At 46.7% G+C, this 24619-nt stretch overlaps 9 protein-coding genes across 9 annotated transcripts; 3 read left to right on the forward strand and 6 right to left on the reverse strand.

The window, feature by feature from the left end:
- Positions 1–507: 507 nt before the first annotated feature.
- Positions 508–1580, reverse strand: F4813DRAFT_378735 (putative short-chain dehydrogenase; the record flags this gene model as incomplete). The annotated part of the gene is made up of 3 exons (XM_049245363.1): positions 508–879; positions 954–1460; positions 1542–1580. The coding sequence occupies 3 exons, from the start codon at positions 1578–1580 to the stop codon at positions 508–510; spliced, it is 918 nt and encodes a 305-aa protein (XP_049103730.1).
- A 1332-nt stretch (positions 1581–2912) lies between these two features.
- F4813DRAFT_398310 (NAD(P)-binding protein) lies at positions 2913–3825 on the forward strand (the record flags this gene model as incomplete). Its single annotated transcript, XM_049248034.1, has 1 exon — positions 2913–3825. One exon carries the CDS (start codon positions 2913–2915, stop codon positions 3759–3761), a length of 849 nt encoding a protein of 282 aa, XP_049103731.1. The 3' UTR covers positions 3762–3825.
- Positions 3826–7032: 3207 nt separating this feature from the next.
- On the forward strand, positions 7033–8948 carry F4813DRAFT_378737 (MFS general substrate transporter; the record flags this gene model as incomplete). Its single annotated transcript, XM_049245364.1, has 5 exons — positions 7033–7397; positions 7466–7563; positions 7614–7709; positions 7766–7936; positions 7993–8948. The coding sequence occupies 5 exons, from the start codon at positions 7033–7035 to the stop codon at positions 8946–8948; spliced, it is 1686 nt and encodes a 561-aa protein (XP_049103732.1).
- Positions 8949–9692: 744 nt separating this feature from the next.
- F4813DRAFT_172578 (uncharacterized protein) lies at positions 9693–10230 on the reverse strand. Its single transcript, XM_049239199.1, has one exon. It carries the CDS (start codon positions 10110–10112, stop codon positions 9753–9755), a length of 360 nt encoding a protein of 119 aa, XP_049103733.1. The 5' UTR covers positions 10113–10230; the 3' UTR covers positions 9693–9752.
- Positions 10231–11761, reverse strand: F4813DRAFT_172581 (salicylate hydroxylase). Its single transcript, XM_049239200.1, has 3 exons — positions 11477–11761; positions 10836–11417; positions 10231–10783 (listed from the first exon to the last, which is right to left on the reverse strand). The coding sequence occupies exons 1-3, from the start codon at positions 11738–11740 to the stop codon at positions 10349–10351; spliced, it is 1281 nt and encodes a 426-aa protein (XP_049103734.1). The 5' UTR covers positions 11741–11761; the 3' UTR covers positions 10231–10348.
- Positions 11762–12322: 561 nt separating this feature from the next.
- F4813DRAFT_345695 (uncharacterized protein) lies at positions 12323–16199 on the reverse strand. The gene is made up of 5 exons (XM_049241784.1): positions 15794–16199; positions 15620–15729; positions 15199–15560; positions 14848–15145; positions 12323–14792 (listed from the first exon to the last, which is right to left on the reverse strand). The coding sequence occupies exons 1-5, from the start codon at positions 15829–15831 to the stop codon at positions 12826–12828; spliced, it is 2775 nt and encodes a 924-aa protein (XP_049103735.1). The 5' UTR covers positions 15832–16199; the 3' UTR covers positions 12323–12825.
- Positions 16200–16272: 73 nt separating this feature from the next.
- Positions 16273–18233, reverse strand: F4813DRAFT_345697 (ras-domain-containing protein). Its single transcript, XM_049241785.1, has 5 exons — positions 18211–18233; positions 18064–18150; positions 17704–17957; positions 17578–17642; positions 16273–17523 (listed from the first exon to the last, which is right to left on the reverse strand). Exons 3-5 carry the CDS (start codon positions 17774–17776, stop codon positions 16960–16962), a joined length of 702 nt encoding a protein of 233 aa, XP_049103736.1. The 5' UTR covers positions 17777–17957; positions 18064–18150; positions 18211–18233; the 3' UTR covers positions 16273–16959.
- F4813DRAFT_345699 (Krr1-domain-containing protein) lies at positions 18159–20726 on the forward strand. The gene is made up of 2 exons (XM_049241786.1): positions 18159–18454; positions 18517–20726. The coding sequence occupies exons 1-2, from the start codon at positions 18316–18318 to the stop codon at positions 20319–20321; spliced, it is 1944 nt and encodes a 647-aa protein (XP_049103737.1). The 5' UTR covers positions 18159–18315; the 3' UTR covers positions 20322–20726.
- Positions 20727–21445: 719 nt separating this feature from the next.
- F4813DRAFT_378740 (zinc finger transcription factor 1) lies at positions 21446–24619 on the reverse strand (the record flags this gene model as incomplete). Its single annotated transcript, XM_049245365.1, has 2 exons — positions 21446–23651; positions 23706–24619. 2 exons carry the CDS (start codon positions 24617–24619, stop codon positions 21446–21448), a joined length of 3120 nt encoding a protein of 1039 aa, XP_049103738.1.

Genomic DNA, 24619 nt, shown 5'->3' on the forward strand with positions numbered 1-24619 from the left:
AATGCCGTTAGTGTCAGGGTTCTAGATGAGACATCTAGAACAGAGGACGTGTTCAGTATGTATAGGTAGACACAGGCTTTCGTAGATAGATTAGAGTTCCTCGCGGAACAACGAAGTTGTTTCCCTACTGTTCAGTTCCACCTCGTGACAGTTAGCATAATTACTAGTAATCTTTAATAGCAAGGACAGAACTCTACAGTCAGTCAACTATGTGATCAATTCAACTCAACATACGATGGCTTCAAACGGAGTTGATTTGGGAAGTTAAGACGGGGGCTATAGAGTTAGACTTAATAAGCACCTCCTAGGTAGCTTTACAGCATGTGTACATACATGAGTGAAATTCAATTGAGTTGATCCCAGCCCTGAGAATAAGTTAATTCAGGCATGGTGGAATACTTAGCCACGGTAGATTGACCACAGGTTAGACCTTTCGAGTTTAGAGGAGATGTGACATGATCAGGCCGCCTAGTCAGAACCTTCTGGTTGTCAAATCCGTATGAATGATCATTTCATAACATTCTTTAGAGCTGTGTTGTCCTTCGTAATCCTGGCCCATTCCAAGCTCTTTCTCCAGACTCTTTGCTGTACGCTCTCATCCATTGTAATAGGGTCACTGTCATCCTTCTGCAGCAGGGTAAAGTAGCCATGTTCACCCTGATATGCCTCATCTACTGCAAGTTTTATAACATCCTTGGCCGCCTCGGCTGATGAGCGGAATGTCGGATCGGCTAGGTATTGGATTATTGACATGAATGGTTTGAGGACGAATTTTTGGGCTAGCTGTATGGATCGAGGAGTATTAGAAGTAAAGGCACGCGAATCGCCGAGTCCACCTGGGTTGATAGCTACGGCGGTGATGTTCTTGAACTTTTGGTTCTTGGAGCATAGGTTATTAAATATCTGACTTGAAGCGACGGTTTTATGCGTCGTATGATAAAGCTGAGACTTACTTGCTGTAGGTAACGGTTAAGGGGGTACATCCAAGTCGTGATTACAAGCTTGGAATTCGCGTACCGTTGAAAGCCACGGTCCTTCTTGTCCCCGCTTGCGGGCGGGTGATTGAACTGATCGATATCATCAGGAATATCAGGCAAATAGGACGTCATAGCATTCGGTTTGCGATAGTGGGCAATGCTTGAGAAAAGCACGATAGAGCCGTCGGAAGCGAAGCTACCAATGAGTCGCAACACGAGGGCGACATGCGCGATATGGTTAATCTGTAGAGTTTTGTCATAACCATCTGTTGTAAGCTCGGAATCGCCGACGAGGTTCCAATATGCGGCACAACATATGATAGATTTAAGGGCTGGATACTCCCCAGTCTCAACGGCTTTCGATATCTTGCTAGCGAATTCATGCACTGCCGAAAGATTTGCTAAGTCAACCTGATAAATCGAAGTCTTCGCGTCTGGGTAACGCGCGATAACTTGACGTAAGTTCTGTGTATTGCTATCGGCCTCGTCGGCATTCCTAACAGTAAAAATGGCAGTAAATTAAGGGTGCTCTTTGAGAAGCTGTTCGGCTGCGGGAATGCCAACCGAGCCGTTAGCTCCAGTAAGGATGACAGTGCCAGCCATGTTGAATGATTAGGGCGAGGGCAATATGACAAGAGGAAACTCGATGGACGACGCTGTCTACAATGACTCACATATGATGAAGTTGACAATGAAGATGAAGGGATATGAGGTAGGACAAAGAATTAAGAACTCCTCCAACAACCGATAACCAACAACCAACAACCAACACCTAATGTCGCACGGCCTCCACAATACGGAAGGTTATAAACTAACCGCAGCGAGCCCAACAAGTCAATTAAAAGCTTGACCTGACTTAAGCCTGACCTCATCAGTTTTAGGTAGATCTTATTTTTACCGTATCTATACGAGTCAACATTTAAACCTTTTTTTTTTTTTAACTTACTCCCTTCATCCTAAAGATGCCATGAGATTATTGCTCCTTGGCGTAAAGAAAAAGCGGATCAAGCAAGTCATTGCCACTTATGCAGCAAAATACTCAAACCAACACCAGCAATCCCGCCGATATGACAGGTAATCAACCTCCCACCATCGATGCGTTAAGACTTGATCTATATATCGTTGGTCTTCAGCTATTTCTGATGCCCTCTTCAAAGCGTTACATTAATCGTCATTGTTGACTTGCTTGAGGAGTTCTTCAAGAACTAACCCAAAATCAGAAAAGTGTCGAACTAGAATCTCCTGTTCCGGCCTTATGCCATTCTTTACTCACAGGTATATAATTTTATCTAATTTCTCATCGAAACATGATTTGATGGGGTGGAAGTCACGTGAATAAGCGTCCAGTGCTGGAGGCTTGCGTGCCAGTTTTTCGTGGTTTGTACATAGGTACTTTATAGATGAGGCAGAGCATCCGGTATCAAATACCATACTATATATTATAGGTTAATTAGAATATTAGTTCTCTCACAAATATGGGAAAGACAAAAGTGTATGATGCCATTACCTTAGGTAGTTAACTACTAACAGATACGATGTTAATAACTAGTCCAAGTCAGTATTCTAAACACATGCGCTACAGTGCTAATATGTCAGGAGAAGCTAAATTGCATCTCCGTGTCCGTGTGCGGGGGACAAGATGAACCGAGCCGGGGTGCCGGATTGGCAGGAGCGATATTAAGCCGGAGCCGGAGCTCAACTTACTGTGAAGGTCCAATGAAGATTAGCCGCCTTACCGTATACGGCAATACCTGGGTACGTACCCTACGTTGCGATTCGGTATGGCGACACTCATCGCTTGCGCTTTCTTCCTATATATTGGGAGTCGAGGTGTATTTAAATATTACCTGTGGTATCGTGTTCGTCGTGTTTTTTCTATGCTAGTCGTAGTCACAAAATTTGTATAAAATCATTTATTTCGCACAAGCTGTAAAGATGTCTACCCCAAAACGGACCGTCCTCATCACCGGCTGCTCGGACGGCGGCATGGGTAGCGCCCTCGCAATCGCTTTCCACAAAGCCGGCTTCTATGTCTATGCTACAGCACGAAATCCGGCTAAAATGACAGAGCTTGTGTCGCTGGGGATTGATACGCTCCAGCTGGATATACAGTCGGAATCCTCAATAGCCGATTGTATCAGCAAGGTACCGTCGCTCGACATTCTTGTAAACAATGCTGGGCTCCAGTTCCTGATGCCGATTGTCGACATTAACATCGCCGAGGCAAGAAAGTTGTACGATTTAAACGTATGGGGCCATATCGCCATGATCCAGGCTTTTCTGCCGCTACTGCTCAAGTCCTCTAACGCCGTCATCATCAACCAGACATCGATCGGGGCTAACCTTGCGGTGCCATTCCAGGCCGTCTACAATTCTTCCAAAGCGGCTCTTGCTATGCTTACAGACTCCCTCCGGCTCGAGCTTCAACCCTTTGGGATCAAGGTCGTCGACCTGAGGACTGGGATCGTCAAGACTAATTTGATCAAAAACTTACAGGACAACAGCAATCCCAAGCTTCCTAAGGGTTCGATATATGAGCCCGCCAAGGAAGTGGTAGAGAAGGCGCTGCGCCAGGAAGGGTTCGAGGACAAGGGCCTGCCAGCGCATCAGTGGGCAGAGCTGGTGGTGCGGGACTTGCAGAAAAGCAATCTGCCTGCAGTTATCTGGAGAGGGGAGTCGGCATGCTTAGTGCGCACTCAGACGGTGTTACCATCTGGGCTGCTCGATGGTGTGGTTAAGAAGATGGTCGGGTTAGACGTCGTCGAGCAGATGGTGAAGAAATGAGAGCTTCATTTCCGGGATTTAATGCGCTGCGCCGACGGCATTTCGATAGGTCCTAAAGAAGACATGGAATCCCCTGCATCGGCAGTCCTTTATTGCTTACTTCTAATCATGTAGGATAACGGGAATTGGATTATACGAAATTAACAATCTGGACATGAAAAGTCCTAGGTTAATATAATCGCGGGGTGATGCATATTTCATCCCGTCCGTGTTTCATTTATGTTGTTACGCCAAGACTCAGTGCCCTGTACGATTCGAAGAAGGAAATGACAGCTAGAAGTAGTCCATGGTCACATTGTCTTCATATCACGTACTCTGTAAACAAGCTTTCATTAACCGTCATTCGCTAGGATTAAATTCGCCCGTAAAGGGATTCTAGAAAACAACATGAGCAACATGAGAATGAGGGGGTCCTTATCAAATTGTAAAGGATCTACGCAGGCAACGTTGGGCATTAAGAAATACCTATCCGTCTAGGTAAAGTTGGACCCCTGCCGGAAGGATCTAAAATAAGAGCCACGAGTAAGCTGCGTCGGCCGAGTTGCATATGCACGTATGGCAGAGCTCAAAAATAAGGTTACGGCGTGGATGATAGACCAACCAAGAACCGTATAGACCCCAGATCAGGGATTACCGCGGCTCTTCAAAAGTCCAGAAGCTTAGAATTCTTATTATAGCAAAGCAAGATCATAACAAAACTTAGTCAGAAGATCATTACGGTAACAATCCCTAGGGCCTAAAGTAAATCTTGGGTAGACCACGTAGATGCAGATGGGTTCGGTTCCGATCCTCCTTGTTGTCATCATCTTAAATTTCTAACCTACATACCTACCTAGAGGAGGGTTACTTTCAGACCGCTAATTGTTGCCATAGGTACCGCGTCTGCATGGGACCCGTATCTCGACTAACATAACGCTTACTCAACCAATCACCATGCAATATATACGCCCGACCGAACTTTAGTGGGTCGTCGGCTTTGGCGCCGGTCCGGTGCGGAACCTCGAGAATGTACCCTTTTATCAACGAATCATTCAGGCTTCATAACCTTAAGGTGGTAACATTGGAGCTTACTGAAAGCTATATTTTAGTATCATGGCCCCTTTGAATTTGAGTTGGCTAAATTACCTACCTACGCATAACCTCAAAGACAATGCTCGAGTACCGAATCGGCATTATTGCTTAGCGGCCTAGATACGTGAGTTGTCACTTAGGAATCCGATTGCATGGCGCAAGACCCTAGGCGGACCACTCTCAAAAAATACCTGATCTGCACAGGATTTTGTTCAGCCGCTCGGGGACGTCTAGGGCCTTTATCCCGAGAACTCTTGTCTTCTCACGCAAGACGGGATAAATACAACTAACCTTGCAAACTAGGTATTTCGCCTTCCCAAGTACCGGTTAGCTACTAAAAAATCCATTCGTAGACAGCTCAATCCTAGTATTATTATCTCGTGGTGCCCATCTCAATTCACATAGCTTCCTAACTTGTTGGTTAACCATGTCCTTGAGTACCTTGGCTATTATACCTCCTCTGACTAGAAATTATTCCGATCAAGACATCGACGAACCTCTGGGGTATTCCGTTGGTCCCAAATGACATAACTTGGGTTTGGGTTTCCATGCGTACCTGTTCTGTGACTAGATTCTTCGCATTTGTCTTTTCCTCTCGGGAACTAGCAAGCGTTCGCGACATTGCTAGATATAGATATAAGCAGCTAGATCGTATAGGATAGTTAATAGAGATATAGATCTTACACTGGGCTCGGGTAGTCCGCAAGTAGACGGACCGGGCCAATATCTTCAGGGTGCGGGATAAGGGGTACTGCTCTTAATCCGAAGACACGTATCTTTGATGCTTCATCATACGGCCGAAGACATAGTAGCTCTTAACCCGTGCCATGCGCCACCTGCCCACTTTCCCCCGGGAATTCCTCATATCAAATCTCGGCAGTTTCAAGGAAGCTTGGAAGCTTTATACTAGCGTCACTTGTATGTATTCATCGTATTTAGTCATCTTGAGTAATGGGGGCTTTAGCAAAATAAATACCTTAGGTACTCTTTACAATAGCATTGGGGCTTTTGCTTAGTAAGTACTGAGTTTAGTCTAGTCCCTTATTCAACGGGTATTTTTGTTTATACGTCAGCTTACATTAGTGTTTTTTTGCGCTGTCTTCTTATTCGGTAGAACGTATTGTGAGTTGCTATTTTAAGCGCGATCCTATATGTGGGAAAAGTAAACTAAAGATGCGTCGGTCGAAAACTCAACAATGCATACACTGCGCATTGAAAAGATATCTTTGATCTTTCTGATCGACTAGCTTCCATGTGGGTTCCGAAGTATTGTTCTTGTGATCGGCTGCACTATGATCAGACTATGATGGTAGGTATATACAGTGTAAATATTGATAAAAGCGTCAATAACCGATTCGGTATTCGTCCCTACTGGATGATTCTATAGTCCGTTTGGGCTGTGATCAACTACCACGACCCTCACTTGGCGGCCAGCATCACTCTCCTTCCATCCACATGGTCTGCATCGATTTGTATGCGTTCATTCTTTCTTTTCTAAGATCCGTGCTAATATACGAAAGATGCGCAGCTATTGGATAAGCAAAAGCCACATCGGGAGGCCGGATACAAAAGTCCAGCATAGGAAGAATGCTATGTCTAGAAAGCGTATACTCCTCGGCTAGAATATTCATCCGAGTTGAACTAGCGCAAGCGTGTTTATATGTGATATCGGTACTTTGGGAGAACCTTAGTGTCCGTATGGGTATACTATTTATTATTTGCCTATTTTTATTCGCTTGATAGCCTTACCTAACTCTCAGCTCAACAACCCCCCTCCCCTGGTGCCATGTGCGGGCGATGCTGTGCCTGGAACCAGCATTTCGTCCGTTCCTCCCCCGACCACTTGAAACCACGCGCTGCATGTCAGCTTACTAGGAACCCGATTCAGCCACGCTGATTCGCACATGGTTCTTCTTAATCCATTTCGTTCATGGTAATTAGTCACTTTTTGGTACCAGATTGTCTCCAAAGCCACACGGAATTTGACTTTAATATGTTAGGCTCCTAGCCTCTCCGATTTGTTTTGTTCTCTTCACCGTGTAACAATACCGATATTTCTTTTCTCGTTCGTTTCTTTCTCTGTATGCAAGAGGGTAGTCACAGGATCTAATTCACGATGGCTTCATATCCTTCCGTGGCGGCGGGCCCTGTCCCGTTTTCGATGGACTATAGTGGATACATATCGACCGACGAGGACTCTATGGTTACTATTGCCCCTCCGATGCACGAAAGAGAAGATGTGGAAATACTCAAGGACAACCCGCCGTTTAAGCCAGACAGGAATTTTATTCTTGCTTTCATTTCTATTTGTATTATCACTTTAGCAGCCGCCCTCGACGCGACGTCTCTTAGTATCGCCCTACCTATCATTACCGAAGATCTTAAGGGATCGGCCATCGAAGCATTCTGGACAGGAACGTCATTCTTACTCACCTCCGCCGTCTTTCAACCCGTTATTGCCGGTTTAAGTCATGTTTTCGGAAGGAAGAATCTTCTCATTATATCATGTTTTTTATTTGTCGTGGGAGCTATCATCTGCGCCGTTGCCAGAAACTTTACCGTGATGTAAGTAGGATTTTGGGCGCCATGTTGTTGTTGTCCCGACTGCAAATAGCTAACATAGCGTGTCTAAGGCTCGCGGGAAGATCTGTCCAAGGTATTGGTGGAGGTGGTATATTAGCACTAGGTGAAATCATCGTTACGGATCTGGTCCCACTCGTCGCTCGAGGCAGTACGCATTAGTCCTCTTCCCTCTAATTATATTACGCTAATATAGTTCAGCTTGGTTCGGATATCTCGGTTCGACATGGGCGTTAGGTTCCGTGGCTGGACCTTTGTTAGGAGCAGTTTTCGCTGAAAGCGTGGCATGGCAGTGGAGTAAGTGAATTTCAAAATCATCTTATATTAGCAGTTTTTAACTCCGTATATCATAGTCTTCTGGATTAACCTGCCAATTGTCGGCGTGGGGATGGTTCTTCTCATCCCTTTTCTCAAGCTTGAATCCACACCCGGAAAATTGTCCACTAAGTTACGCTTATTCGACTGGATTGGATCAATCATTTTCGTGGGCGCAACCGTAGGCTTCCTAATTCCTGTCACATGGGGTAAGAGTTTTTATTAAGCTATTCTATCCTCGTCTATTATCTAACACTGTTTTCAGGCGGCGTTATGTATCCTTGGGACCACTGGCGAACAATAGTTCCACTGTTCGTTGGATTTGACGGTATTATTGCATTCGCTATTTACGAATGGTGGCTTTCAAGGAGAGCATTTGACGCCGAGGGAAATCTTCTGCCAGGTGAACATGTCGAACCTATTGTTCGCTTCACTATTTTCAACAACTACACGATGCTGGTTACATTCCTTTCGACCATTCTACACGGAGTGGTTGTCTGGTCTCTTCTATATTTCCTACCGCTATACTACGAGGCCGTCAAGGAATATTCGCCGATTATTTCTGGTGTCGCCATCCTTCCAGAGACGGGTCTAGTCGCTCCCGTGTCCGTCATTGCGGCTGTCCTTTGTACAAGATTTGGAAAATACCGTTGGGCTCTCTGGTCAGGTTGGGTCTGTACGACTGCTGGCTCTGGACTTCTTTTCATACTTTCACCCGATACATCTGTTCCCGGTTGGATTTTCCTTAACTTTCTCGTCTCGATTGGAACTGGTATCCTGTTCCCCGCAATGAGTCTGGGTACTCAAGCCGCATCCCGTCCTCAAGATTCTGGCCACACGGCGGGTTTCTTTTCTTTCCTTCGTGTCTTTGGTCAGGCCATAGGTGTCGCTGTCAGTGGTGTCGCATTTCAAAACCAGCTCCAGAGCGAGCTGCTGAATTACGAAGAGTTTGCCCCTGTTGCAGCGCAGTACAGCAGGGATGCTACTGCACTAGTTGGTATCATTAAAGCGCTACCGGACGGAACCACGAAAACGGACTTAAAGCAAGCATATTCGGACAGTTTACATGTTATCTGGCTGTTGATGACAGTGGTTAGTGGTGTGGCGCTGCTGACCAGTTTTACGACAAAAGAGTACAGCTTAGAACAGGAGCACGACACGCGTCAGAAGTTTAATGGTGGGAAGAACAAGGAGAGCATGTCTGATTTAATGCTACGATGATAGAGATAAACGCATAGGGAGCATAGGTAGCATTGGAGACTCGAGTCTAGATATACTACATAGAAGGATGCATCTGGGCAGCATGACGGAGTTATTGGTGCCTAATTACTAGGCGGTCAGGGATCACTTTATGTATACTAACTGGCAAGATAGTAAGGAGGTAGTCATAGAAGATGATTACGAGACTACCTTGAGAATCGATTATAATACATCAATTAATATCGATCAATACTCGCAATGTTTTATTACTATTCTGTAAAGTTAGTTAAAATTCTAATAGTATATACTGAATAAAACTTCAACTTGTTACTTGGGATATAAATAAGTTTCAGATGTGAATGATAGGTAGACCATGTAGTATATTGTATTGATATAGTAACGCCTGGCCTTCTATCCATTTACGAGGGCGCTGTGCGCCCCTTATATAATAGATAGACCCCTATAGATACCCCTACCCACTTATACCCTGACAGAATGCCATCTTGGCTCTCTATAATATATGTAGTGAATGTTGTGTCACGAGGTGGACCAAGAAACTAGAAAGCAACTTCGTTGTTCCGCGAGGAACTCTAACCTAACTACGGGAGCCTATGGCAGCGAATCTAGGTGTAATAGCACCCTACCTAGGCCAAGTGCCGGAAAAATTGTGTCCTCTCATAGGGGGTTCACTCCTAAGATTGTATAGACAAATGCCGTACGAAAAAAGGACGACCAAAGCCCAGAGAGATCCATATTAATTTCCGATTTTGTATCAGTAAACTCCGTCAATGACCCCTGCGATTGGACACGAATTGATCCAGATATTCAAACAATATCATGAATCCGGACGTTCTCTAGCGAGTTTGGTCCATTGGCCTTTACGGATAAACTTGTCGCTGATGTTTTTGGTTTAACTATGTGGCTGTTGATCAGAGCAATATCTAGCTCTAGAGCTCTGTCAGAAGGGTAGTTATTCACGGTGCCTTCCGACCTTGAACCTCGCAAACTAAAGACTCTCGTGGCACTTTTCATAATGGGTGCCCGTGACAAATGCCTAAACAAGAATTGAAGAGTGGGAAGACAAGCGGCAAAGCAGCCGACGCCATACTCCACAATTCCCCAATAGAGATATTCAGTGACGACAACCATATAGATACCTATCTTCCAACGTACACATAACCACATATGTAGAAGTAACAGCGGGGGTTATGCTGTATCTCCACAGCCTGCTTCATTAAAAGGTTCCTAATAAGACATGTTGGTAAAGACGGCATCCCCCCACTTCCTCATGAAGCTGAAGGTAGCTGATCATCACATCCAACAGCATAACATTTAGGTTGTTGGTTAATATGTTTTGATCGAGTAACATGATTGGTACGGCGGTATATGTTCGTGCATGAGCTATCCAATTTATGGCAGATTCACTTAGCTCGTATCTCCCTGAACTTGTATAACGCATCCATCTTATGCGTGTCTAAGTCCAACCCAACAATAAAATCCCATCTGTGCGCCAAGACTTCGCGTAGCTTCTCAGGATCAAGGCCAGCATACGTATCCTGTCCGCAAAGAATCATCCCAGTTCCCCGACTAGAATCAATGATTCTTTGACAGCGTGGTCTTCTGATCACGTCGTAAGCCTTGAATGCCGTAGCTACTTCTGTGGAAGATGTGACGTTTTTAAAAAGCGCCTGGAGAACCATGACATCCTCAAAAGACATGGCCACACCCGAGCCTTGCCATGACGTTGTGGCATGGGCGGCGTCGCCGATCACACATACATTACCATTCGCATAGGTCGGTGTAGCTTTGTGTTCCCATTGAGAGTAACCATATGGCTCTTCTTGATCAAGTGAAAGCTATCAACAGAATAGATTGAGTAAATGCCACTGACTTAGGTACCCTACATACCTCTATTATTCCGTTCGCAATCGGGCCATCAAGCCAATTCTTCAGTGTTTGTGTCAAGGTCTCTCGGGTCAACTTGCGTTTTCTGTCCTTTGTTGGCGTATGATCAATATGTTCAATAGCTGATATAATGCATTGCACCATAGTTCCGTTTTCAAGGACATCGTGCATTATAAAACTGCCATCTCCAACCCATCCATATTGCCGATAGGATGTAAATAACTCGGGGCCGAGCACAGCTTTTGCTTTCTCGATTGGCACCAAACATCTACAATCCCAAAAGCCTGCTTGTGATGCCGCGAATTTGTCGGCTTCGCCTTGAAGAACGTACGAGCGTACCGTGCTGAAGATACCATCTGCGCCAATCACTACATCAAATTCTTCCGTGTCTCCGTCTTGAAACTCGACTTTGACAGTGCCTGTGGTAAGTGAGGGTTTGATCGTATCAAGTTTCTTATTAGTAAACAGGGATTTTTCGGGCAATGGTACAATAAGTTCACGAAGCAATGAAGCCCGGTGGACAATCACACCGGAATCATCACCGGAGGAGTCTATAACGATTTGGCCTGCATTTGGTCCTGATCCCTATAACAGGGTCAATCTTAATGGTAACAGGGTGACTTACGAGAACCTTAGGTACTTACCACAATACTACGAACAGAATTCAAAGGAACTGCTCCTGCTCTTTTCAAGAGCTCCTGGCATCCCGATGGAAGTATGTGTTCTAGTGCTTGCTGCGCATTTGTATCTAGTCCGATAGCTGCGCCGCGCTCCGAGAAACTTGGGGCAGACTCGTATACATGAATATCAAAACGTGGAATTTGTATGAGGGCATTCGCGGGCGTTGCTCCGGCAAGACCTCCGCCAATTATGGCAACACGGATTTTAGAAACGCTTTCATCTGCCATTGTGTAGGGTACCTAAGTTATATATGATAAGTAAGAGTTAAACAACAGACAAGACGTCCCGATGCGGTGATATTTATGTACATGTACCTGGGTACTTAAGTATTTGTTATGTACATTAGGTAGGTAATTACATAAATCATGTTACACCCGTATTATGCCGTGGTATGTATAATAGGTCGGCTGCTATTTTTATTCGGTAGGGACTCGTTAAAAGCCGGGAGATTATAGTCTGTAAATGCTTGCTTCATATATGCTGCAACAACACCGCCAAGGTACCTTGTCTATCCTGGTTAAGGATCACGTAAGCGAATCTGAATGGATCTCGGACTCTTTACGACAACTTAATTGGACTGAAAGGACGATAATTGTATATAACCATATATACCTAATCATACTCGTTCACCTGTAATCTAGATAGTTGCCAGTTTGAATCAAATACTGTGGGACAGTCTCTTTCTTCACTAAGCTACAGCGCCGAGGTAAGTCTATAGGTATCCGAACCTCGTCGACAACACAGTCGTAGCTGCTTACAATATCGCTACTTACATCACCGGGGTAGAAGTATGTTATATTAAAAGGTAGGTGAGTACGAGTGTCAATTAATAGGTACTGTACTGATTCTTTTCTTTATTATAGTTAGACTCGCTATTCCCTCCAAACGGCCAACCCTCGTCTCTTCTAGGCCTGATGCTTTAGAACCCCCCTAGTATATCTAGTCCCCTTCCTGTGAATTTTATGCTGTGGTTTTGTTTGAGTACAAGAATGCATGTATGTAGTAACCCCCCCCTGAGCTCTCGAGTGCAATATAGTACATCCCAAACTGGAATAAAAAAGAAAAGAAAACGCAGCTCCATTTTTTTCTTCTTCTTTTACCATGTGCCTCCCGGGGAAATAGTTCGTAATTGAGGAAGGTTCGTGCCAAGCCTCTCCGGCATCTGAACTCGGACCCGGTAAAAGACGGGATTTCGAGCCTCGAGGCGCGATGACCTATGCCGTGACTTCCGACCGTTTCTGTGTTGCCGGTCCTTCCTTGAGCTTCTCCGCCTTTTGCTTGACGTAACGCTTGCCGTAACGCTTGCCGTATGCTAATCCCAGCGGCGCCCCTCTCGCTCTGCTTCTAGACGTCTCATGCGGCCTTCCTCATCCTCCGTATTTACCGCCTCGCTGCGACGACTTTTCCGACGACTACTACGATCGTCCCCACCATCGCGGCTACGCTTGACACCTGTAGTGCGACCTATGGTTGCCATTCGCTGCGCCTCTTTGAGAAGTCTCTCACGGTCTCTAGCCTCACGCTCTAGAGTATGTGGGTCTTTTGATGTCGCTCCGGATGAAGGCTTCTGAACTGCAGCTGAAGAATGAGAGGCACGACGAGATGATCCGGTTTCGCGTCTGCTTGAGTTAGAAGGCTTGCTACTGCTGCCCTTGATATCAGGCACAGAAACTTGTTTATTACTAGCCCCTTTGATGGAGAAGTTACCCCGAGGACCTGTTGGGGGATTGAATGATTTATCCGAAGGCTCTATTGGTGTGGGTAGGGCAGTTGAATTTTTATTGCTGCGATGACCGCGATCTTCTTCATGATTGCGGCCACGATCCTTACCACGGTCTTTGTCTCGTTCCTTCTCTCGTTCTCTATCCCGTTCGCGATCTTGGTCGCGATCTCGGTGAGACCTGTGGTTGGATTTTCGGTTTCGGTCATAGTCGCTATCTTTTTCGACATCGTGGTCTCGACGTTTCTCATCTCTATCGCGACGACTCCTGTGGCTTGGTCGCCTATGTTCGCGATCCACGGGAGAGGCTGATCTGGATCGTTCATCATGCTTTCCATCTCTTGACCGACCTCTATAATCATCGTCGCCTCTGGTAGATTGCTTTCTGCTCTTATGTTTGCGACGACGATGGCCACCGTCACGATCATCTTCGGAAATTGACGGGGAACGATGTCGTCTATGTTTACGGGAATCCTTACGATCCCTGCTGCGACTGCGACTTCGACTCTTAGACCCGGTATACGTTCTAGAACGGTCACGGTCTCTATCACGACGATGCTCCCTACTCTTCTCCTCTTCATCATGTTCTCGATCACGTTCACGATGGCGGCGTTCCTTATCCTTAGAAGACTGCAGAGAACTACTCCGTGATTTATGTTTGTCTTCCACTGGGCTTGCCACAATGGGAGGATGATTAGTACGTGAGCTGGGACTCTTCTCATCAGTGATTAAGCCACGAGCTCTTAGGTTGAGAAGACTAGTGTTAGGGAGGCCCTGTCGCATGGCTTTCGGCCCAGTAGGTGCATTCAACGGTATATCCGGAACCGACGTTTGAAGACGCAATGGGCCAGCATTCCCACGAGGACCTTGAGGTGCTGAATGCTGATCTTTAGAGGATACAGATACATCACCCTGCGCAGATTGCGACCCATCCTCCTTGGTTACTTCAAAGTTCGCCAGTGTTAGCTTGTCGGTTCCATTAGTAGCAACATTATCATGGCTATTCCCTGTCTCGGCATCCCCATTCTCGCCGGCTGTCTGTGTATCTTGACATGGCTCTGCTCGTAGTGCTCGGCCAAACTCGTCAACACTGCCAGGAGTCTGCTCTGTTACCTGAGAAACGTCCTGTACGGTTGAGTCATCTCTATCGCCCGGATATTGAGGAGCCTGTCCGGCCCAGCCTTGGTTTCCGTTATTATAACCCTGATGGTATCCACGACCGTAGCCACCGTAGAAGCCCCGGCCCCGGCCCCGTCCTCGATATCCGTAATTGCCTCGGCGGTAATCATTGAACTGGTTGTGGTGGCCAAAATTACCTGAATTGAAGCCTGTACGGAAGCCAGCATTAAAGTTGCCAAAATCACCATTTCCCATTCCAGGAGCATTTGGATTGAAATTATCTTGGCCGACGTTCCATGATTGTTGTCCGTTCCAGTCATTGCCGCCTCCATTGAATCCATTCATGCCCATGTTCATGTTCATGCCGTTCATACCTATGCCCTGTGCACCAAAACCACTATTCATCATCATATTCTGCATCGCCATGGGATCCATCATTCCTTAGTTTTCAAAGTTAGTTATCATATCTCAATACTTGGTAGAACCGTTTCTTACCCATCATAGGAAAAGAGCCAAAAGCGGACGGATTCATTCCATTTTGCATGGCCATCATCATCTGCATCTGGTTTAAATCTCCATTGCCGAAGTTCATATTAAAATTGCCATTCATAGATTCAAAGCTAGAACCCATACCGGACTGCGCTAACTGGTCCTTGCCATCGCCACCCTGATCTGCTTCTTGGATATCTTCCACAGCTGCTCCATCTTGGCCTCCCTGGTCGTGAGGGACGACGGCTTCGGACTCGTCGTCTCCGGTAGGCTGCTCTTGGGTTAGCCCACTTGAAGGCTCATCCTAGACTTCTGTTAGACATAACTTCTAATGACGGGATTTTTTTTAAGACCTACCTCTTTAGGCTGAGCATCAACGTCCGGTTTCAGCTCGGCAGCCGAGGGTCCCTCGGAATCAGCCGCACCAGAGGGTGGTACGGAATCCGTAGCTTTCGGTTCTAAACCAGCTTGCCCATCGGCAACGTTATTTGCAGGAGGTTGTTCGGTAGGGGTGCGCGTCTGAGTTGGCGTCGGTGTATCTTGCGCAGGCGTAGTTGGGGTAGATCCGTTAGCTTTTGGTCGGGCAGCTTCTCGCTTCTTTTCCTCAGTCTTTAAGAAGACCCTAATGGTGGTTCTAAGAGATTTATAGAAGGTGCAATCGGAGGCAGAAACCGGCGAGTGCTCGCAGACCGGGCAAACCGAGGGCAGAGTGGATTGGCCTAGTTGTCATTAGGAACTGTGCTTAAACCCTAAAACAAAGGGAACAAATAGAGCTTACATTTCTCGCATATAGCAGTCTCGCAACAGGGTAATTTAAATGCGTTGACGGCCAACTTGCTGCAGACGGCGCATCGTAGCTTCGTAGGCAACTCGGCCGGAGTAAGAGAGCTATGAAAGTTGTCAGCTTTCTGAATCCCAACATGTTAATAAGTTTATCTGGTAGCTGTCATACTTGGCTAGCTCAATCTGAGCTGGTGTCAGCGCCGCCATCTTGAACACGGCAAGTGCGCAGTTTGGTGTACATATGGTAAAGATATAGGAAGATGTAAAAAGCGCCAGGTAAACAGTATTCAAGGTTAGAAATTAATGGGCTTGGTAGGACGCAGAGACCACTCAAGAATAAAACCCGACCGGCGTCGCGCTTCGCATCAGACCAAATGACGACTAGTGGTAATACAAGTTGAGTAGATATTGGCGACGAAATGGGCGGAAGTTTGAAAATGTTAAGTCGATAGCAAAATTGCACACCTACGCGCAAACGCCTGATATGACTTTAGACTTTAGGTGAGTGGGTCCAAGACATACATACGCTTATTGGGGTTACGCTTATTCGGGTCTACTATGGGGCTATCTTTTACGCTAATGTACATTACTCTAGGTTATGCATGTACAGGATATTTCTAATAAAGCAAGTACCTACATATACGATGGTAGGAATGTAGGAATAACTTCCAATATGCACTCAAGCTTAGGATAATGATGTAAGTACTAAAGAATGTCTAAAAGGCCAACTTTAAGGAAAGAAAACACCCAAGGAAAACCCTCAAAAACTTATAAACCGACACTTTATGTTAGGTATTATAGAGCATTTGTATTATGATAGTTATTTGTTTTTTTTAATAGTTTTGTTGTGCTCAAAACACACGACAAAGTCGACATACTTTGGTGAGACTTCTGCATTAGCAATCCATTGAGGTATGTACGAGGCATCTTAGTACCTACACGTATGTAGCCATCTCATTTTACCTGAGACAAAGCTGTACAATTATATCTTATATTGTAATGTGTTACACGCGACAATAAATTCTACCAACGCATATATGGAAAAACATACATAGTCTGATGCTACGATAATGCGTAGGGGGTCGCACCCGACTCGTGTGCTACTCTAAAGTCTGCACTTATTATTCGTCACGGGGAGTCTGTCTACTTCAGGGCTTGCGCTGTATGTTGCTCGCAAATAACAAAAAAAAGAAAGACAAAAAAATACTCATCGAACAAAGTTCAGATACCGAGTCCCAATGAACCATCGCTCCATATTACAAGGTGAAATGTAGTCATGACCGTAATGAAACTACCATCGACACTCCCTACCATCCCTTCGGAGAAATGAACAAATCAACATGCACACCCTTCCTTTGCTGCTTCTCGAGGTCCATTCAAGTTTACCCTCTGCTCCTCGCCACCCCTGTTGGCCGCGCTAGAAGCTCCCGGACCTCTCGTGCTCTTTAATGACGTTTCGGGGATGGCGTTCGCAATCGCAGTGAAGACTTCCGAAACATTGTGGCCTGTCTTCGCACTTGTTTCGAAGAATAACAGGCTTTCCTCCTCGGCATACGTCTTTGCTTCTTCTGTGGAAATCTTTCGGGCGTCCCCGGATTCTTCTCCATCAGCTACTTCGCCATCGGCCTGTCCGGATTCGCTGTCATTGGTAAGATCCAGCTTATTACCGACAAGGGCGATGACTATCCCTGGCGACGCTTGTCTTTGCAGTTCCGCTACCCAGTGCTTGGCTTTGATGAGTGACGTTGGCTTCGTGAGATCGTAGACGACGAGCGCAGCTTGGGCGTTTCGGTAATACATAGGCGCTAACGAAGCAAAACGCTCCTGGCCTGCTGTATCCCAAATCTCGAACTTGATCGTTCTCGTAGGTAGATTACATTTTTGCGTTAAGAAGGCCGCTATGCAGCATTAGCTGAGAGCTGCTGGAAGTAGAGGCTCCAAGGGCTACTTACCACCAATAGTAGGCTCTTTGTTCTCTTGGAAATCATTGTTGACAAATCGCAGGACAAGCGAAGACTATAAGTTGCTTAGTATAGTATTTATAAGTTAACTATGGGGGATCCAGAAGAAGAAATACCTTTCCTACGGCGGCCTCACCAAGCAGCACCAGCTTGACACTACTGCTCGGCTTCGGAGCATTTGAGTCGGCCATGTTGTGAGAATGTCTATGGGGAATTGAATAATGTCTTGGAAGACCGGTATTCTTTTATGATGATTCTGTAAACGATAGGAGAAAAGCCGGTTGTAAATTACCTTACAATCTGAAGGGAAACGGTCGCATGCAAATGGGGCGTTGTAGTGGGCTAGGTTAGTTGCTTGAAGTAAAGTAAGAGGTAGGCAGATGGATTTAATGTATCGAATCAGGAATGACGACGCATTAGAGGCCCCGTCTAGCCGTAGGCGTTAGTTAGAAACCGCCGCTAATACAATATCGGTTAGTGTAAAACAATGCACGGAACATTAGCGGGCCGACACCGCCAAAAAGTTAAGACCCCTCCAACTCGTAAAACCGGCAGAAAAAAAAAAGTTAGTTGGTTAGTTTTCAGTTTCGCAGCTGTCTAAAGCTCATTGGTGTTCCAACTACAGCAAACTCGTGCCATCTTGGAGTTGTGAATTAACAACCACCTTTAATACATCGCTGTTAGTCAAATAAAAAATCTCCCCAAATCTGTTTCTGGTTGCAATTTCAAGATGGCGGCTTCCGACGCCCGCAAAAAAACCTTGTTTGATGATAGCGACGACGAATCAGACGGAGGTGTTAAGCTACAAATCAATTCCGAGTACGCGAAAAGATTTGAGCATAATAAGAAACGGGAGGAATTACAAAGACGTAAGCTATGCCCTCCTACAATTTACTTTGTTCTCTTAATAAATCTAACTAAACAACTTTAGTGGAGGAGAAGTACAAGTCCAAGCAGGCCAACGGGAACAAATCGAAAGATGATGATGGATCGGATTCCTCTTCAGATGAGGAAGAAGATGAGAATGGCTTCTTAGCGACAGAAGACCTTGATGCCGAGATCTCTGCCACGCTTCAAGCAATCAAGAATAGAGATCCTCGTGTATACGACGGCAAGACCAAGTTCTACAGGCCGATCGACGAAAGTGCTACCACGGAAGACGTGGCAGTAAAGCAGAAAAAAGAGAAACCTGTTTTCCTACAAGATTACCACCGAGAAAAAATTCTACGTGGAGATACCGGAGCCGATTTTGACGACGAGCAAAAGCCCCCGCAAACCTACGCACAAGAACAGGATAACTTGAAGCAGTCTATCAAAGATGAAATTAAAGCGCAACTAGGCGCTGAAGATGGCACCGAGGATAGCGACAGCGACGAGGACTTCATCAAGGCTAAAGAAGGGACTAGATCTGTTCCTGAGCAGGGTATCCATCCGTCCAGGGCTAGCAAGATCAAAGCTCCAAAGCCTGAGCTTGAAGATGCGGACAAGAACCCGGAGCTTTTCCTATCAAATTTCATGGCCGCTCGCGCTTGGGTTGAAGAAGATGAGAATAATTGGAAGGCATTCGAGTCAGACGACGGCGAAGACGACAAAGCAGATGAGTGGGAAACCGCGTATAATCTGCGCTTCGAGGACCCTAATAAGAGCAATGAAGTCTTGAAGTCATATGCTCGTGATGTTGTTGCAGCGCGCTCAGTCCGACGAGAAGACAAGAGCATGCGCAAGCGTCAACGAGAAATAGAGCGCGAGAAGAAGGAAGAAGAGAAGCAAAAAAGGAAAGAAGAAAGAGCACGATTACGCCGCCTTAAACTTGACGAAGCCGAGGAAAAATTAAAGAAGATCAAGAAGGCTGCGGGCTTATCCGGTAAGACATTAAAGGATGAGGAATGGCAGAAGCTACTTGAAGATGCCTGGGAAGACGATAAATGGGAAGAACAACTGAAGAAGACGTTCGACGACCAGTATTATGCCGCAGCCGAGGAGAATGCGTCTACTGATGAGGACGATGGCGAAACCGACAGCAAGAAGTCAAAGAAGATAAAAAAGCCCAAATGGGACGATGATATCGACATCAAGGATCTCATTCCAGATTTCGATGACGAGGAACGCCCCAATGTTACTCTTACTGATAATGAACACGACGAGGAAGCAGAAGATGAAGATGCACCTTCAGCTAAGCGACAGAAGACTACCAAACAACGCAAGCGAGAAAAGCTCGAAAGCCAAAAAGAATTACGACAAGAGCGAGCTAAGCTCGAGGCGTTCGTCGATGCGAAGATGGAAATTGATGATCCGGAGATTCTCGCCGGCAGCTCGTCAAGGAGTAGCGGGCCGGCGCGTTTCTCTTATCGCGAGACGCGGCCTGAATCATTCGGTCTCACTACGCGCGACATCCTCATGGCGTCCGACGCCGATCTCAACGAATTCGCCGGCCTGAAGAAGCTAGCACACTTCCGACCGCAGGACAAGCAGAGTAAAGACCGCAAGCGGCTCGGCAAGAAAGCTCGTCTAAGGCAATGGCGCAAGGAGACTTTCGGCCCCGAGTTCGAGAGGGAGCCCCCAGCCTTCAATCCCGGCGGTTTCGTGGAAGGTGATGGGAAGCCGAAATTTGAGGCGGAACCCGGAACTGGTAATGTAGTTGAGGGCGGCTCCAAGAAAAAGCGTAAACGGTCTAGGGCTAAGAAGAGCGCGAAGCATGGAGAGGAAGACGAGGCGGAGGCGGTGGCTGCGGCGTAGATGCACCAACCCCGATCAGCCAATTTCTTATTTTCTTTGGTCGCTCTCTTCGGCAGAGCATCTCGGTAGATAGATTGATGATACCCTAAATCTTAATTTGTCGCGCGAAGCAAAGTACATAAAACCCCCAAAGCCCATCTCGATCTCGCATGCTGCTAGGGGTGTCAGGATCCTCTCATGCAAGTCCCGTTTCCGCATTCCGAGCTAAGCAGGATCTACTGGTGCTTTTGCTCCGCTGGGTTTAGCTGCCGTGTCCAATGTGGCTCGATGGGGTTCTAGACATCGTACCACTTGCATGGCGCAGGACCCCGACCCGGCAAGGATAGGTTTTGTACGTTACAGTTACAGGTGTATAAAGCTACGAGGACCTCTCACGTCTCCCCCTTTTGAGCGTGGGGAAGAGAGAAAATATTTTAGTTATGTTTGAATATATTGTAAGGTAGTTGTCATTACCTAGGAAACAACAATTTTCTCTTCTTGATTTTCGATTTCTCTGTCTCCTCCCCCGTTCGCGCCAAAAATGCCGTCCCAAGATCTCTTCCGTCATGCTATATCAGGTGGTATCATATCCATCTCGAACAACAACAGCGCATGGGCATTTCAAAATTCCCAGGCTTGCCCTATCTTTCCCTCCGGATATCCTTCTCGTAACATATAAGTATAAACATATATAAACAACAGCGAGCGCAAAGCTAGCAAGCCACGCAAAAAAAAAAACCCGATGTAGGCTGGCGCTTCTTAGATTTTAGGAGGCCCCTTTCCAACCAACCCTCCGGAGAAAATCTTCATGTTCAACTCCGTTACACCGTTTGGACCCAATCCTTTACAAGATCCCATTCGCTCAAAAGGACATATCCTAGTCCTTCAGGTGTATTCTAAAATGTACAAAAAAGATACGTATGCGTCATCCGTTAAAGGGGTACCCCCCCTATCACTTCTTCTCTCCAAACGTAAGGGTATATACTACAACGATGTAGGTGAGTAGGCAGGCATACCTCAACCAAATAACCAAAACAGGTACTTCGTATAGTGACACATCATGACACGGCGTCAAATCTCACAAAGATAGGTTATCCGGCACAGGACAAAGCCAAATGAGCGACATCGAAACAACTCGATCGTCTTTATCGGCCCCCTCTCCGGAGGCCTAGTCCAGCGCCAGGAGTATGCAAGCCAGGGCTGAAGAGCCCAAACCCATCAACACCACCCATACCGCCTAGATCTTGGCCCAGTTCTGGTGGCTCCATGTTGAATGGCATAAACCACGCAGAAGATGGTTCAGCAACAAACCCGCCAGACATGCCATCATGATGATTACTTGGCCCGTCACCAGAGCCAGCATTGGATCCGTTCGCGTTATGTCCTCTACTTGAGTTACTTCCGTTACCAGCCAACGCGTCCCAGTCCATAATAGCCTCGGGCCCACTAATCGTTGAAGGATCTAACTGGCCATATGCATTGAATACGAGCTGGCGATCTAGCTGCGGCAGTATTCCCGCAGCATTGTTTGAGAGGGACAGCGAAAGTATGTCCTGGTTATAGAAGGCGGGGTGTTGGTGTCCGTGGCCGTGGCCGTGGCCGTGCTGGAACCCGCCAACGGCGACAGGGCTAATCGGCGACAGGGCGTGGTAGTTCGCTGCTGCATTTTGTAAGCGTGCGTGTGCGAGGTTGGAGTTGAAAGAGGTCGGCCCACTAGTTTGCCCGCCTAGACGAGAATAGTTGCGTTGTGCCTGCGCTCTCTGCTGTTGCGCATGCTGAATGCGCTGGATTTGTTCGGGTATACTAGCGCCGTTGAGATCGGTAAGAAGGGGTTCCAGTTGTTGCTGTTCACCACGCGAAGATATGCTGCCCTTCTTTGCTATCGACTTTCGTTTCATTAAGGATGGTCTGCTGGATCCAGCATTCTCACGTCCCTCGCCCGTGCTTTGCGGCGGCGAGAGCTGCGTGAAGAATTCTTCAACTGTGTGGAGTTCTGGTTTTTGCTCGAGCACTGCATCCTCACCAGTTTCCTTCTTTTTGAAAGAAGCTGGTTCAACGAATTCTGGCTGCGACACGCCGTGCGGGTATCGATCGAACCAGTCTCCATACTGGAATATAGGCGAGGCTGCTGAGTTATCGCCCGCCGGAGTACCTTGGCGCGCAGCATCAGCGCATGTCTTATACTGCTCGCGTAGATTCTCTGCCATAAAGTGGAACATGCCCCAATAGCGCTTCATCCTCGAGAGGAACTTAACGTTTATAGCCAGGTTCTTCTTTGCGGCTGTCTCTACGGTAGAGTTGCCGGAGAAAATTCCGAATATATGAACGGTACTCGACAGGAATGCGCAGTAGCCGACAAAAGGCGCCGCGATCATGTAGTGCTCCGCATCTTTCAAAAGCTCGGATATTCTATTAGCAGCAGCAAATGCTTTTGATCCCGCCTGTGTAATGAAGGTATTAGGGACGTCTGCTTTCGATAAACCGGCTGGCGAAGACACCGCGAATCGGTTCATAAATAGGACATTTTGCTGGATCGAGATATGTAAAAACAAAAACTGATTGGCCATCCCTTCTGTTTGGTGCAGATGGAGGTTCTCAGCACTATATCTCAATCCATCTGGTAGGTTCTCAGCAAAATCTTCTGCTTGTTTAAGCAGCACGGCATATTCGGAGTCACGCTCCCACATCGAATGTTCGTCCGAGTCCATTCCCCCTTGGTTTAAGAAATTTATTATTCTCCCCCATAGTGCAATGGCGCGAACCATGTATGCTGCCACGCCCATGTTATCTTTCGCATCGGAGAGCTGTCCCTCATTCATCGGTACCGGATGAGGAACTTGTCCTTGCAGATCTTCAGTAGGTCCTGGCATATCAAGTTGGAAGAGTTTTTCTTTAATTGGTAATTGGATCTTGACCGTTTCTTCCTTTATGAACATAGGGCGATCTGTTCCTGAAGAATTGAAACGATCCATTAGGAAGCAAGCCCACATCGTTCGCCTTCGAATTTCACGATCGATGAAGCTAAGCTGCTTCGTCGAATTCAACCGCATGGGATCGTACTCCAAGTCCTTATGCAATTGTAATGCAAACGCCATTCGAGTGGCCTGGCCACCTAACGCCCAGCTCCTACCTCCGTGACACGTACCAAATTCATGCAAGCCGAGCAGCAGTAGACATGTTAGAATCGTAATATTGGGCCACTCGTAGCGCCTCGTTACGATATCTCGGGCTGGAGCTGCCCATTCTTCTCCTCGAAGAAAATTGTTCGTCATCGCGAACTTTGGATGAGTGGAAAAACGGGCGGAAATTGCACAAACGGAAAGCACTAGAACTGGGGGCAAGGTGCCAGCTCTGTTGATAATAATTAGTGTTAGTTACGATATCAGGGATAATTAAAAGACGTACTTAAGTTTTCTCATGAAGCTCGGTTTGTGGAGGAGATGGTATGCTTGGCCATAAATATTTTCGAAGTATACGTCTGCGAGATGTTCCTGTAGATCTTTCGGTGGTAAAGCCTCAGCGCCTTCGTATAGCAGCTTGCTTTCCTCCGCTTCTTGCACTTGCAATGACGTGGGCTTACTGGAACCCTCCAGCCTAGTCTTAGGGCCATTTCTAGCCCAATGATCGAGTTCCGCACCAAATGCCTCCTCTGCGCCTCGTTTCTTTGCTGCCTGCTTCCCTGTAGGAAGGGTTCCGGGGATGGCGGGTTTTACCACGCCCCGGACAACGTTATTAGTGGATGTATCCTGCTCTGATTTAGGTACAAGCTTGATAATCCGGTCCTCCATCCTCTTTAGTCGTTTGTCTAACATAGCCATGTAGTCGGTCCTCGGGGCCGCCTTCCGCGTAGTGACCTTGTACACACAAGGGATCCGGGACCGAAGACAATGCTTACAAGCCGGCTTCTCTCCTGAACAACGTATCTTTTTCCTCCGACATGCAATACATGCCAGGGGTAATCTTTTTCTCTCCTTCCCTGCCTTCGTCTTTAGTTCGCTCCAAGCTGGTGCGGGATCGGATTTGTTTTCCTTCAGCTTCCCTCCCAAATCGGTACCGTCGCCAGGCCCACCCGTCGCTAACCCGAACTCATCCGACATATTGTCTTCCAAAGAATTAGTGCCAACATGGACGCTTTCCTGGCTTCCATCATCAGACCCGTCCATACTGCGCTGTCTATTCTGCTGTGAAGGGTCAACCATAGTATAAGTAGTACTATGAGGGCCTGAAGCGGTTGAGTCCTTCCGCTCACCAATTGATGAGATTGAGCCGTGTCCGGGCGTAGCGAATAAGTCGTTCGAGTGATCTTCTAATGAGATCAT

This window comes from Daldinia decipiens (genome assembly GCF_022478715.1).
Source record: "Daldinia decipiens strain CBS 113046 unplaced genomic scaffold F4813scaffold_3, whole genome shotgun sequence".
NCBI lineage: Eukaryota > Fungi > Ascomycota > Sordariomycetes > Xylariales > Hypoxylaceae > Daldinia > Daldinia decipiens.